At 41.8% G+C, this 15,840-nt stretch overlaps 1 protein-coding gene across 1 annotated transcript in view; it reads left to right on the top strand.

Moving 5' to 3' along the window:
- The window catches only part of LOC141126805 (dicarboxylate carrier UCP2-like), a 29,803-nt gene extending 14,524 nt beyond the window's left edge, over window positions 1-15,279 (top strand). The window contains exons 4-7 of the mRNA XM_073612796.1: window positions 3,295-3,492; window positions 7,414-7,515; window positions 11,054-11,234; window positions 12,058-15,279. Of these exons, the coding sequence (XP_073468897.1) occupies window positions 3,295-3,492; window positions 7,414-7,515; window positions 11,054-11,234; window positions 12,058-12,172 (596 nt within the window). The 3' untranslated portion in view covers window positions 12,173-15,279. The remainder of the gene's footprint in view (window positions 1-3,294; window positions 3,493-7,413; window positions 7,516-11,053; window positions 11,235-12,057) is intronic.
- The last annotated feature ends 561 nt before the right edge of the window (window positions 15,280-15,840 follow it).

Genomic DNA, 15,840 nt, shown 5'->3' with positions numbered 1-15,840 from the left:
GCTGCCCTTGCGTCATTTATGGTTTGTCGGAATAGCATACAGACGAACGGTTTTCAGTTTTTCGGAAAGATTTAAAACATGTTCTATTTCTAGGTCCGTCAGAATTTTCGAAAGAAAAAAATCAGATGTAGCCCACACACGACTGGAATATCTGATGAAATGATTCCGTCTGACCTTTTCTGCTGGAAAGTCCGGTTGTGTGTATGTAGCATTACTTGTTTAGGTTTTTGCAGCTCAGGCATGCTTTTAGTACTCAATTCGAAAATTCTCAAGTGGGTTTTAATACTTCGACTCTGGAGGACTTACTCAGAGACAAATCTATGACCAAGCCTCTGTCCAACATATACAGTGCCTTGCAAAAGTATTCACCCCCTTGGCATTTTTCGTGGTTTGTTGCCTCACAACCTGGAATTAACATGGATTGTTTGAGGATTTGCATCATTTCATTTACAGAATATGCCCACAACTTTGAAGATTTTTTTTTTTTTTATTGATTGTGAAGCAAACAACAAATAGGACAAAATAACAACAAAAGTCAATGTGCAGAACTATTCACCCCCCTAAAGTCAATACTTTGTAGAGCCACCTTTTGTGGCTATCACAGCTCTAACTCGCTTTGGATAAGTCTCTATGAGCTTGCCACCTCTTACCACTGGGATTTTTGCCCATTCCTCCTTGCAAAACTGCTCCAGCTCCTTCAAGTTGGATGGTTTGCGCTTGTGAACAGCAATCTTTAAGTCTGACCACAGATTTTCTATTGGATTGAGGTCTGGGCTTTGACTAGGCCATTCCAACAGATTTACATGTTTCCCCTTAAACCACTCAAGTGATGCTTTAGCAGTGTGTTTGGGCTCATTGTCCTGCTGGAAGGTGAACCTCCGTCCTAGCCTCAAATCACACACAGAGTGGTACAGGTTTGGCTTAAGAATATTCCTGTATTTAGCACCATCTTTCCCTCAACTCTGACCAGTTTCCCAGTCCCAGTGATGGTGTTCTTTGGATGATGTGATGTGTTGGGTTTGCGACAGACATAGCATTTTCTTTGATGGCCAAAAAGTTCAATTTTAGTCTTATCAGACCAGAGCACCTTCCTCCATACATTTTGGGAGTCTCCCACACGCTTTTTCGTAAACTCAAAACGTGCCATTTTGTTTTGTTTTTTTAAAGCAATGGCTTTCTTCTGGCCACTCTGCCATAAAGCCCAACTCTATGGAGCGTACGGCTTATTGTCATCCTATGTACAGATACTCCAGTCTCTGCTGTGGAACTCTGCAGCTCCTCCAGGGTTACCTTAGGTCTCTGTGCTCCTCTCTGATTAATGTCCTCCTTGCCCAGGTCCGTGAGTTATGGTGTGCGGCCGTCTCTTGGCAGGTTTGCTGTTGTGCCATGTTCTTAACATTTGGTTATGATAGATTTGATGGTGCTCCTAGGGATCATCAAAGATTTGGATATTTTTTTATAACCTAACCCTGACTTGTACTTCTCAACAACATTGTCCCTTACTTGTTTGGAGAGTTCCTTGGTCTTCATGGCAATGTTTGGTTAGTGGTGCCTTTTGCTTAGGTGTTGCAGCCTCTAGGACCTTTCAGAAAGGTGTGTATATCTAATGAGAGATCATGTGACACTTAGATTGCACACAGGTGGACATCATTTCACTAATTATGTGACTTCTGAAGGTAATTGGTTGCACCAGAGCTTTTTATGGGCTTCATAACAAAGGGGGTGAATATATACGCACATGCCAATTATCATTTTTTATTTCTGAAGAATAGTTTTATGTATATATTTTTCTAATTTTACTTCACCAACTTAGACTATTGTGTTCTGATCCATCACATATAATTCAGATTAAAAAAACATTGAACTAAAGGCTGTAATGTAACAAAATAGGTAAAAAGCCAAGGGGGTGAATACTTTTGCAAGGCACTATATAAAGAATTGTTGCCTAATATACATACGGGACTTGAAACTCTTAGGGCTAAATAGGTGGAGGACTTCCCTACCCTGGATACGGAGGATTGGGAAGACGCATGGGAATGCTCCTTCACACAATTGGTTTCCGCAAGGGATAGATTAATACAGTTTAAGATTATGCATAGAGTGTATTACACGCCCAAGCGTTTACTTAAAATATATCCATCTATCTCAGCTTCCAGCTGGAGGTGTGCTGATCCATCAGCGGGTTTTATTTATGTATTCTGGACCTGTCCCCAAGTAAAATATTTTTTTGGAAAGAGGTCACTACGGTTATTTTCACTGTCATCACCATCCAGATCCCACGGATGGTGGAGGTGTGCCTGATGGGTCTTGTAGACTCTCTGGCTCATAGTTGAGCATTCAGAACCCTCCTGGGATTATTAGTCTATTATGCACGCAAGGCCATTGTACTCCGATGGAAATCCTCTGCTGCACCATCCGTCAATCTTTGGAAACCGTTAATTAACTCTGCCCTCCCACTGTATAAGGCCACTTACTTGACTAGAGGTTTTTTTAAGAAATTCCAGAAAATGTGGGACATATGGGTGGAATCTCCGTCTACAAACGTGGATTCTCTAGATGATTAGCTTATATCCTGCATGGTGATTCACTAATTATTAGGTTTTTAAACTTAACTGGACAGTAAATTTTCTGGGTATCCATGTTCTGAAGGAGTATTTATCTTTATAGTGAGCTAGGCTCTGAAGATTAATTGGGAAAAACATGTATGTTTCAACCTGCATGGGTGGTTCGAGCGTACCAAGTTGTTTTTTTTGTTTTTTTTCGGTTGGTTTTAGTTGTTTTTGTTTCGGCTTTGTTCGTTGTTTGTAGATTCGAGCCTGGGTATGCCCAATAGACTCTATTATGTACCTCATACTTGAAATACTGCAATAAAAAAAAAATTCAAAAAAATTAAAATAACTGTCTGGTCCTGGGAAAAAGGGAAGATCCCCCCCCTTAGAGATAGCTAAAAAGTTCATTGGTGTCATTGGTTACTTACCTGAGGAACAGAAATCTCCAAATGCTCAAGGAGCCCCGAGCAACCACTTGAGAAACCTTGGTTGAAAACATCTGGCCTAGAAGGTGGTCATGGACCACCTATGGTGGGACCCCAGAGAACTTGTTTCTATAGCAAAAGTTATATATACCAAGATGTTAGCTTTTGTGATTCTTGTGGATCAGATGGGCAGGATTATGGGGGTTGTGGAGAGGGGTGACAATAGGTGCACTTTAAAGGGTCAAATCTCATTGTCACTTAAACAGTTGGCAAGTACAAGAATGGCATATAACAGAACATCATCCAATCTCTTCTACCAGATTCTGGTGTGGCTTGTCGACTCCTGGCGGGATCCACCACAGGCGCACTGGCGGTCACCTGCGCTCAGCCGACAGATGTGGTTAAAGTGAGGTTCCAGGCGCACATCAAAGTCATAGATGGTAGCAAGCGCTATAACGGGACGATGGACGCCTACAAGACCATCGCTAAGGAGGAGGGGCTGCGAGGACTCTGGAAAGGTAGCAGTGCACACCGGCCAACAGACAAGAACATCTGAGCTATAGTAAAATGAGATATAAAGTAAAAGTTAGAATAAGAAAAGAACTGGCCAGATTCAGTTATTAGTGTACTAATAACTTACTTGTTAATCCAAATTATGGCTTATATCTTTTAACCAACTCACTCTCACTTTTATGCAAAACTAAACAAATTAACAAACAAATCAAATAAAAGTTGAAATACTGATAGGTAGAAAAATAGAAAAAAAAATCAACAGGAAAATAGTTGTAGGGGAGAAGGGGAATAAGGGACTGATTAAGCTAAATGAAGGGTTGATAAGGGGGTTAAATGGGAACACATAGTATTTACAAAAAAAACATTTTCTTTACTTTTCAGGTTTAACTAACACCCTAGAAGAGGGGTGTCAAACTCAAATTCATTGTGGGCCACATCAGCAGTATGATTGTCCTCAAAGGGGCCATTTGTAGTTGGGGTGCGCTATGTACAGAGTGCAGGGTTCAGGGGTGTGCTGTGTGCAGATTGCAAGATACAGGGGTACATCATGTACAGAGTGCGGGGTACATGGGTGTGCTATGTACAGAGTGCAGGGTTCAGGGGTGCACTATGTACAGAGTGCAAGGTACAGGGGTGCGCTATGTACAGAGTTCAGGGTACAGGGGTGCGCTATGTGCAGGGTACAGGGGTGCGCTATGCACAGAGTGCAAGGTACAAGGGTGCGCTATGTACAGAGTGCAGGGTACAGGGGTGCGCTATGTACAGAGTGCAGGGTACAGGGGTGCGCTATGCACAGAGTGCAGGGTACAGGGGTGTGCTATGCACAGAGTGCAGGGTACAGGGGTGCTCTGTGTACAGAGTGCAGGGTAGAGGGGTGCTCTATGTACAGAGTGCAGGGTACAGGGGTGCGCTATGCACAGAGTGCAGGGTACAGGGGTGCTCTATGCACAGAGTGCAGGGTACAGGGGTGTGCTATGCACAGAGTGCAGGGTACAGGGGTGCTCTGTGTACAGAGTGCAGGGTAGAGGGGTGCTCTATGTACAGAGTGCAGGGTACAGGGGTGCGCTATGCACAGAGTGCAGGGTACAGGGGTGCTCTATGTACAGAGTGCAGGGTACAGGGGTGCTCTATGTACAGAGTGCAGAGTACAGGGGTGCGCTATGTACAGAGTGCAGGGTTAAGGGGTGTGCTATGTACAGAGCGCAGGGTACAGAGGTGCGCTATGTACAAAGTGCAGGGTACAGGGGTGTGCTATGTACAGAGTGCAGTTCCAGGGGTGCCTTAAGCACAGGGTGCAGAGTTCAGGGGTGCACTATGTACAGAGTGCAGCTTTTAGGGTTGTGATATGTACAGAGTGCAGAGTTCAGGGGTGCACTCTGTACATAGTGCAGAGTGCACTATGTACAGAGTGCAGGGTTCAGGAGTGCGTCACGTACAGAGTGCCAAGTTAAGGAGTACACTACGTACAGAATACAGACTTTGGGATGCGCTGTGTACAGAGTGCAGAGTTTAGGGGTGCTCTATGCACAGTGTGCAACCACCACTACCCTGCTATGTTCTGGCTGCAAAACTGTCTGCAACAGCCACATGTTTGACATATGTGCCCTGGAAGAATAAACAGCAGATTGAATTGTATCCCTTTTGATATGCAGATGAATGAAACAAAGTAGATGTAAAAGTAATAATGTTACTTTGTATCTCTCTATTTCTCACCTGAACTATGTTTATAAACACTGTGTCAGATGTCCATTTTTTTTACAGCAGCAGCTATTACCTTAGGTTCACCTTTATGCTGTTTCTCTGTGGCCTCATTTGCCCGGGCACATCAGGCCATTCATTTGAAAAATGCAGAGAAAAGGTCCTCACTACTTTTCTGAAACTGCAGCCACACGGAAACCACATACTGCTAGGTGTTTCCATGCATGGGAAAATGTGCCACAGATTCCAATGTGTGTGATTTGCACATCTTCTAAACTGAAGCATGTTTTTACTGCGGGTGCAAGAATGCGTGCAATTTACATGCAGTCCCTCACCTTTATAGATGTGGAGCTAACCTAACAGCTGCTGTATTTACACAGCAACTCCCGGCTGTCATTTTGACAGCCGGGAATTGCTGGCAAGGGCGAGAGCAGTAGGCAGGGCAGCAGCAGGGCAGAAGGACAGGAAGTACTACACATGCCCTGTGTACTTCGTTTTTTTGGGGAGTGTGCAGCACTTTAAGTTCTTGTCATGGGTTAAATTATTTAAAATGTATATAAAAGCCTATTTTAAAAAAAAGAAATATGGAGTGTAGAATAGCTAAGAACCCCTGTCATGTTTTTATTGATATCTGTCTTCCCATAAGGAGACTGCTATTAATTTTTTTCCTATTTATCTATTTATTCTTTTTATCTCCATGTTATTTATTCTGGTGACCATTTTCACTAGAACCTAAAATGAGAGAACATGCAAAATGATGAGTTGTCACCAGGAATAGGGAGGGGACCCTTCCAATTGGAAGACTTGTTTCAGTGACAACTGTCTAATGCTGTGTACACACGACCAGACTTTTCAACAGCAAAGGTCCGACGGAACGAACGGACAATTCGATCGTGTGTGGGCTTCATCGGACCTTTGCTGTCGAAAAATCAGACGGACTTTAGAAATAGAACATGTTTCAAATCTTTCCGACGGACTCGAGTCCGGTCGAAAAATCCGATCGTTGGTATGCTAGTCCGACGGACAAACAACGACGCAAGGGCAGCTATTGGCTACTGGCTATGAACTTCCTTATTCTAGTCCGGTCGTACGTCATCACGTTCGAATCAGTCGAACTTTGGTGTGATCGTGTGTAGGCAAGTCTGTTTCGGCAGAACTCCGTCGAAAAGTCCTTCGGGGTTCAGTCCGTCGAAAGTCCGGTCGTGTGTACACGGCATAAGAAAGGATTTCACTCATTTTGGGAGAGGTTTCCTTCCACTTCCTGTTGTGTGCTCAGGACAGGAAGTGAAGGAAAATCACCTCAATGGGACACGGATGGCTAAAGAAATCTGACATGGGTTTTAACCATTTCCTACTCTATCCTAAATTTAAAAAAAACGAAAGATTTGTCTTGATAGCCACCCAGATTTGGAAAGGTTGGGTTAGCCAATCAGAGCTCTAGTGTGAGCATGCTGTCAGTCAACTGTTTGAACATGCTGACAGGAGGAAGGACCTCATTAGTCCACTGCTTCTCCTACATTGTCCAATGGATATGGCTGTGTGACCAAGCTGTAACTACAGCAGAAAATAAGTGAGATTGCTGTCCAGAGTTGTACAGGGACACATGAATCACAAGACTGGCTGAACACAGTTACATATCCTAAGACATAAAAAAAGCGGTTTGTGTATATTTTTTTTAATTGTGTATTTAGCTGTTGGCCTGGACTTTAGCTTAGAACACATAAATAGAAGCAAGAGTCCAAACATACTTACTGTGGCTGGAGAAACTGCTGTTCTGGAACCCCTCAGTGTCCAGTCACATGACCAACCCAACTGTTCTGAATTCCGATCTTTCTCTTCACCAAAAAAAAAGTGACATCTTTTAGTCATGTGACCAACCACTGTGGAATGCCAAGGCAAGTATGTTTGTTGCCATTTATGAGTTTTATGGGGGTTGAGTGGGAAGGGGAAAGGACTAGGTCTAATTTAGCCACTGAGTAATTTATTTGTAGCACACATTTCACTTTGTAAAACCTATGCCCATGCAAACTGGGCTGCACTGCATCGTCCAAAGGCAAATAAAGTAATACAATTAATAAAGTAATAGTAATAATAAAATTAATTTAAAAAAAAACAGCACATAAACACACAAACATATGAAGAATAAAAAAAAAAAAAAAAACTCAGTTACAATTTTTATTCTTATGTACCAAAAAACATGGCTGATCCACATGTTCCTTCCTGTGTAGGGACCATGCCTAATATCACCCGGAACGCCATTGTCAACTGCGCAGAGCTGGTGACCTACGACCTCATCAAGGAAGCCATTTTAAACAATCAACTGATGACAGGTGAGAAGGACTCCCATACAGGCAAAATATTGTTTTTTCTTTTTTTAGAGGGTGTGCTTTGGGTGGTTTAGTCTTTTTTATTTTTAATTAGTGTTCTTTTGATTTGTGTTTTTTTCCTTTTTTTGGTTTGATTTTTTGTGTATATGATTTTTTTTGTACTGTCAATTTATATTAAATGTTTTATTTTTTATTTAATTACATGCGGTACATAATTTTATTATGTACATTATTGTTTTATATATATATATATATATATATATATATATATATATATATATATATAGCACAATTATTTAGATTTTATCATTTCATTGTTTTCTCACTGCCTACTTTTTTCCTTTAGTAAGAGAAAATTATAAAATAAGTTTAATAAGGGGATGGGTTTTGGCACAAGAATAGGTCCAGGATAGTTAAAAGGAGCTTCCATAAAACTTCCACACGACTTTGAAGCCAAATTCCAGCACAACTTCAGCACGACTTGCATGCAACTTCTTTAACAGAAGTCAATGCAAGTCGTACTGAAGTCAGACCAAAAGTAGTGCAGGATGCTTTTTCTAAGTCAGAGCGACTCAATTCGCACAGATTAGAACGGTTCTATTGAGCTGAATGGGGTGTGAATTCTGACAGGGGCGGACTGACCATTCGGGCGCTCGGGCACTGCCCGAGGGCCCCATGCCACTAAGGGGCCCCATCAGGATTGCCAGCTTCAATAAAACCAGGGACAGTATGTAAAAATCTGTGTTTTTTTAAAAATCCCAAGATTATAGCTGCCCCGCCTCTCCAGTACCTTTTCAGTGTGTGTATGTGTATTCTGTGTGTGTATATTGTGTGTTTGTGTGTGTATACTGTATGTGTGTGTGTGTGTGTATACTGTGTGGCCCCATAATCTCCTATTGCCTGGGGCCCCATAATCTTCTATTGCCCGGGGGCCCCATAATCTTCTCCTATTGCCGGGGGGCCCCATAATCTCCTATTGCCCGGGGGCCCCATGAGTTGTCAGTCCGCCCCTGACTTCTGATGTGATGTGATCCAAAGTTGGAGTGATCGTTGCATCAGTGTGAACCAGGCCTAATAAATGCTCAACCTAGTGTTCGTATATACAGTGTACTAAACAGTGTTTCAGATGCAGAATACGTGCTGAGATAAAAGGATAGACCACACTGAGAGTCTATTCTTCATTATCAGCCTGAGCAGACAACAGTATTTAAAAAAAAAAAAGCCTGTAGTAAGGAAACTGCCTAAAGACTGCCATTGTCATATCAAACTATAGTTTTTGGGTTTGGATATGCTTTAACAATGACCTTAAATTTGCTTCCCCCATTGACTCCCAACGTATTTCACCAAAATGGCAACGTTTTCCCCGAAATCACACAAATTTTACCAGAATTTCTGAGAAATATAAGTTCAAATTTTTGCTTATCCCTGGTGCTTACCAACCACCATGGCACCACCCAGGAATAGTTTGTATTGTGCTAATGAAGGGTCTCTTCAGTCACAGAGAAAACATGGCTTATCTAGATCTTGCAAAGTTCTATTTGAGGGTCAGAACATGTTCTTCTAGCAGATAACAGCAGATTCCATGAACCGATCATTAAATGGTAATAAAAGTTTTCATGACAGTATTACACCCATAACAATTGCCTGTCTGTGAACGGTCATATCAGTGCTCAGGTAGTATAGCGGGAGAAGGTGTGGTGTATCGTTAGCTACATGCTACTTGGCTTGGGTGATCCCAGTGGCACACTTTAGTTATTTTTCATGGGCAGCCCAAGGTTCCCTATGGGGACATGGTCCCTATTGAACACCTTGGACCAGGCCCAGCCTGGAATACCTGGAGCCCAGGCACTCTATCCAGCCCACACTATCTGCCTACTACAGTCCAAACTAATCCCTGAGCACAAACCCATGCAAATCCACCATTGGTACGGAATTGTACCAGGCTCCTTTTGAAAGGATAACAACTTTACCGAAGGAACATTTAGTCATACAGGGTGATGATGGCGCATGCCTAAACAGGTTACTTAAAAAGTAGAGATAGAGAACTATGCCCAAGAAAAAGGTACAACAGTGTTCTGGCATTCCTCTAGATTAGGGGTGCTACAAGTCTATAAGTCCCCAGTTTGGGAGTAATCCTATTTCTCCCACCAAAGGGGAGAGAACCAGATTGCAACCAATATATAAAAACAAACAGGGCGTTTAAGGATGACCCAACAGTATTATACTAGAGATCATAATGAATTCTTTAAATAAAAAATAAAAACATTTTATAAACAAAGACAACAATTAAAAACCTTACATATCAATATAAAAATCTGATGATATAATGACAAGCACCCACTAGAAAATGTCAACGCGTTTCACAGTCTTATGCTGCATTTATTCTACGGACAAATCTGAAGTCCCGAGTAAGCGGCATAAAGCCGTGAAACGTGTTGACATTTTCTAGTGGACTCTTGCTATTATACTTTCTGATTTTTATATGGATATGTAATGTTTTTAATGGATGACTTTGTTAATAAAAATTGTATTTGTGCATATTTAAAGTATTTATTATGGTCTATAGTATATTACTGTTGGGTCAACACCCTGTTCATTTTTATATATTAGTTCTTTTCCTTGTTGTGGACGGGTGACCTTCTAGTATTTAGGCTGATATAGCATTAAAGAGTTGTCGCCCATTCTCCTACACACGCACACATACAGTATATATATATATATATATATAATATGATATATACTATATATATATATACTATATACTATATATATATATATATAGTATATATATATTTATAGAACCAGAGTACCTCGTTCCAGCTGGTGAAGTCTAGACAGAAAAGAACCCGTCTACTGTCTTCCATGCATTGGGGGTATCTTCATCCATTTTATATAACCCATTATACCAATGGACAGGTGCCAGAATGCCCAGGTGGGAAGAATAGTCTTAATGGGGCTACACACAAATGCATGTTGTGTGCCGGATACAAAATATGAAATTTGGGGGGATTAAATTAGGAGACCTTCAAACATTGTATAAAGCCTAAGAAGGAACCCAATGAGTCATGAAAGCTTCCATGTTTAATCTCTTAAAATGCTCCATACTACATATTTGGTAGAGCGATAAAAGGTTAGAACCTCACAGGGATTTAAATTCTTTCTTACTAGAATAAAAAAAATTGGTTTGGTGGAGAGTTAGGCTTACAATATTCCATACAGTCGTACCTCCTTCACCTATACACAGTTCCCATTCTGACTACACCCACAATTGTATCATACGCCACTCCATTGAATGATGTCCTATTAATCCTTTGGTACTAGGGCACAGCCCAAACTAATGTCTTGTGAAAACTATCATATATCATCATGGGACTCTGTAAAGGGAAAGAATGTCTAATTGTCTCCATCGTTAATAGGAAAAAAAATATAACTGATACCAGAAAAGATAAAATAAGATACTTTAAAATGTGGGGTTACATAATCCTACTTGAGCCCAAACCGAATGAATTTTTTAAGACAAGGCCAATTTTGTATCTTCCAGACAACCTACCGTGTCATTTTGTGGCTGCGTTTGGTGCGGGGTTCTGCACAACCGTGGTGGCGTCTCCTGTGGATGTCGTGAAAACGCGCTACATGAACTCTACGGCCGGCCAATACAAGAATGCCATAAACTGCGCGTTCACCATGGTGGTGAGAGAAGGCAGTGCTGCATTTTACAAGGGGTAAGTCTAACGTCAGCAAAATAATGGAACTTTCAGAGCACCCTGGGCTGTTTCTGATCTAAGGCTCTCAGGTATGCAAATAGCAAATTCAAGTCCAAAGTCAGAGAACTGGCCTGCCTCCTCCTGCCTGCTGCACCTCACTATTGGTTAGTGGGGGTGTGCATCACACGGAGGGTCCATTAGAGAAGTGGGAGCAGAGTAATGAGGGAAGCCAGAGTTTTGACTTCTAAACAAATCTTGGTGACAACATGTTGCTATTTGCATAACTGACATAGCCAGAGTTTAGGTTTCTGAAAATAGCTGTTTAGGTCAGTCCTAAAGCTGTGGCCCATGAGCCTAATGCAGCCCTTTGCTTGACTTTAATGGCTCTTGGAACACTATTCCTTCTACTGTTACCAATTATGGGGCACTATTCCTCCCATTGACACCAATAATAGGGCACTATTCCCCCCACTGACCCCAATGATGGGGCACTATTCCCCCCCACTGACCCCAATGATGGGGCACTATTCCTTCCATTGATTCCAATAATAGGGCACTATTCCTCTCACCAGTGGGGGGCACTGATTTTTCTCCCATCAACCACAGGCACTAGGCCATTTTTTACTTACACTGCTCACCGACCCTGGGGCATTTTTACTCCAAATGACTCCCAAGCCTGGGATATTGATTACTCCCACCGACAACTGACGCCAAGGCATTACCTTCACCCACTGGCCACAGATCATTCCCCATAAGGTCTAAAGGACAGGAGGAGAGGGTGCATCTCCTAATACCTTCCAAAAATACTGATATTGCCATATTGCCCTCTCTTTCTCTGTAGATTCATGCCAGCTTTCCTCAGACTCGGCTCCTGGAACATCGTCATGTTTGTCAGCTATGAACAGCTAAAAAGAGCCATGATGATGGCCCATGGCTCCTGGGAAGATCCTCATTAACATTAAGTCAAGGACTGAAGAGGTTTACATATAATCTGGGATCAGAAGGCCCATGGTCAATGGGTGACAATACTCCTGCAAAGGGAAGGCTCTCATTGAAGGTTCTTCTAACGTGCTTGGTCCACCAAGATGTGGACAAGTCTTAATTCTCCTTCTCTGTTTACAATACAAGGAGAAGGAACTGTAGGTAGAAACATCTCAGGATGAATAGGCAAGGGAAATTGTAGAAGATGTGACAATTAGGTGCATTGGCAACTTTTGGTTGCAATGCCGAATTTGAAAAGATAATGAGGATCCAGAGCTATAATGTAGGCCTTGGGTAGTACCAAGACATAAGCTTGCATGGAGTCTTCAGCACTCTGGATACTGCATATGTCAGGGGCAGGGCCCTATATTGAGCAAACTTTAACATTCTCTGGTAAGTGTCGGTTGCTGGTCCATTCTCTTCTAACTTCTTGAAAGTTCTTATGAAGCAGTAAGGCCCATCCATCATAGTGATTAACCAATAGGGACACAGAGGAGGCCGAAGGGGTGGGATTTAAGAAAATATCTAAGCTTGCTGATTACAACACCCCAGGATTTGGGGTATCCAGAGCACTGAAGACGGCATGTAAAGGTATATCCAAGCAAGATTTGCTCCTGCATTGTACTTCTGGAGCCTACTCAGGTACCAACAGGTTTACCATAAACAATCTTTCTTGAAGAAAAATCACCCTTTAAGGGCATATGCAGAAAACGGTGAATCTGTTTTCTGAATCTGAAAACCTTAGGTGCATCTTCCTGGTACAGGTGTTTTAAAATGGTTAATTCACCACTAGTGAATTTTTTGCAATTCACTGCTTTATAAGTTTTTATTGTATGTACTGGTAATTGGCCCAGAAAAGCAAAATTGTAATTTAAATTTTAGAAAAAAGCTACACTGGTGCACACACATTGAGTGAATGTTTACACTGCCCCTTGCCTTGAAGTGTCAGATATGTATGCAAAGTTCATTTTCCTATGTATGGCCTCCCATCCTCCTTAGCATGTAGTAGCTGAAGGAGACTGAACCCGGAGAAGCTTTGCACCTAGGCAAATCTCTTATAAAATAAGGAAAATCTGACCAGGTGTCCTTATTGGGAGATTCATCCTCCATTTCTGTTTGGTGACAACTCAAAATTGTGGATTTTCCCTCACTTTGTGCCCCGGTGGGAATTGTTTTCAGGGTAAATAGAGAAGGTGAACCTTGCCAGTGGGGACACAATTAACAATTAAAACCTTAAAGAGGAGGGCTCATGGTGCTGGGTTCCAAAAGAAAGTCCTCCCACACAAGATGGCATGGGGTCTTATGCCCTGTACACACGGTCGGACATTGATCGGACATTCCGACAACAAAACCCATGGATTTTTTTCCGATGGATGTTGGCTCAAACTTGTGTTGCATACACACAGTCGCACAAAGTTCTCGGAAAATCCTATTGTAATGAACGCGGTGACGTAAAACACGTACGTCGGGACTATAAACCGGGCAATAGCCAATAGCTTTCATCTCTTAATTTATTCTGAGCATGCGTGCCACTTTTTGCGTTGGATTTGTGTACACACGATCGGAATTTCCGACAACGGATTTTGTTGTCGGAAAATTTTATAGCCCGATTTCCGACAAACTTTGTGTGTTGGAAATTCCTATGGAAAATGTGTGATGGAGCCCACACACGGTCGGAATTTCCTACAACAAGTTCCTATCACACATTTTTCACTGGAAAATCCTAACGTGTGTACGGGGCATTACACTGTGTTGAGCAATAGACAGGTAGTTCACATACAGTATACTGAAGGTTCTGCAGGAACGTGTCTGATAGGAACCGAAGAAACCAGGATGGAACACCATACCTAAAGCTGGAAACCAAATCTAAGTTTTATCAGAATAGATCTGCCCCAAACAAATATCCAACACATTTCATGGGTCAAAGGGTGCTTAAAATGTATTGATGAAAGTTGGAGAAGGACTGATAGAATAAGTGGTGGAGTAAGACATGAGTATAATGTGCACAGGCTAGCTCCACAGCTGGTTGTGGCAGTCATATAAACCCAACTGGGGTTCCAACTCTTCCACATGCTATCCAAAATTATTGCCTTTAGGTACAAATGTAAGGTGGCTGTCACTGCCTACGAATACTATGTTCTATAACATTTACTGGTGTTCCCTTAAATACCATGCTTGCCTGTGTTGTGAACAACCCTTTGCTGCCAAAGTAACAGATTTCTTTATAAGCATTTCTAAGTATTAAATATTAACTTTTCAGGTGTTAAGTCATGTGCGACATGTGCATCGGACTGGATAAGGAAAATACGGTAATTGATACAAGTGGGCAAAGGGCATATGGCAACTGTTCATCAGTTGTTAGAAAAACACGACTATATACATTTTTATCAGATGTAGACTTCTTATAACCCAGTGGAGGCAAACTCCATCCATGTGAGATTACGTTAAATACACAAGGCAATTTTTGTCACCCTTATGTCTGAGACTCCTAAGTGGAAAAGGCCAATTTTTAGGAATGCAGTCTATCAGTGACAGGCCTGCAGGGGATTCAGTTATAATATACTATAAAACATAGGTAAGTGTGGCAGCAATTGTGACAGAAGGTGGTCATCACATGGGCAACCGTCATAATACATGGGCAACAAACGGACAATGGCAACATATAATGATACAAGTCCCGTCTTCTCATGACTGAAGGGAAAAAGCACATTGAAACCAGAAACAAGATACATAAAGACCAAATACGGATGCAATGGGGTTGAATTACCAAAGGCAAATAGACAGTTCATTTTGACGTGCAGTTGCTCCAGAGCTTAGTAAATGAGCTGAAGCTTCACTGTGCAAAATATACCCAATCACATGCAAGGGAAATACAAAAAAAAAACAGCATTCTTGTTTGCACATGATTGGATGAGAGAAGTCAGACGAGCTTTTCCCTCATTTACTAAGCTCTGGTACAACTGCACTTGCAATGTGCACAGTCTTTTTGCATTTAGTAAATCAATCCAAAGGTTTTCATGAGATGTGTTTAGCCATGCTTTAATGTACTTCAGGTCTGATTCGTAATCATTCCACAACTCTTCTGTTTTTTTTTTTTTTTTTAATCAAAACTTGAAATGGAATTTTGATGTTTGTAAAGAAATCAATAAAGAAATATTCAACGACTTTTCCTCATTCTGTACTATGGCATCTAAAGGAATACAGGGGAAGACATTGAAACGTATGCCCCGTACACATGAGTGGAATTTCCGTCGGAAAAATCTTGGATGGGTTTAACCAATCTTTTTTTTTTTGTACAATTCTCCTTTAAGGGGGCGTGGCCGGGGGTGTGTCCTATGCCTGCATACTTTTGCTGATAGGTGTCCCTCATTCCCATCTCAAAAAGTTGGGAGGTGTGATCTTATTGTAAAGGCTAGTTATAGATTGGGGTGGTTGCCACTTCTCTGCACAGTTTGTTGGCTGAAATGTGTGTAGGGACGCATGTGAGGCTTTCAGCTGCCATTGTGCTCTTGCTGGGCATCCAATATGTCCCTCAAGGCAGACCAGCCCTTATTTTATCCATTGCTATATATGCTCCAACTTGGAGACTCTTAAAACTAGAGAGTTAGGACCGCAGTACACAGAGGAGCCTTGACGAGGAACT

Source organism: Aquarana catesbeiana, linkage group LG02 (genome assembly GCF_042186555.1).
Source record: "Aquarana catesbeiana isolate 2022-GZ linkage group LG02, ASM4218655v1, whole genome shotgun sequence".
Classification (NCBI taxonomy): Eukaryota; Metazoa; Chordata; class Amphibia; order Anura; family Ranidae; genus Aquarana; species Aquarana catesbeiana.
This window is presented reverse-complemented; position numbering and strand designations above follow the sequence as displayed.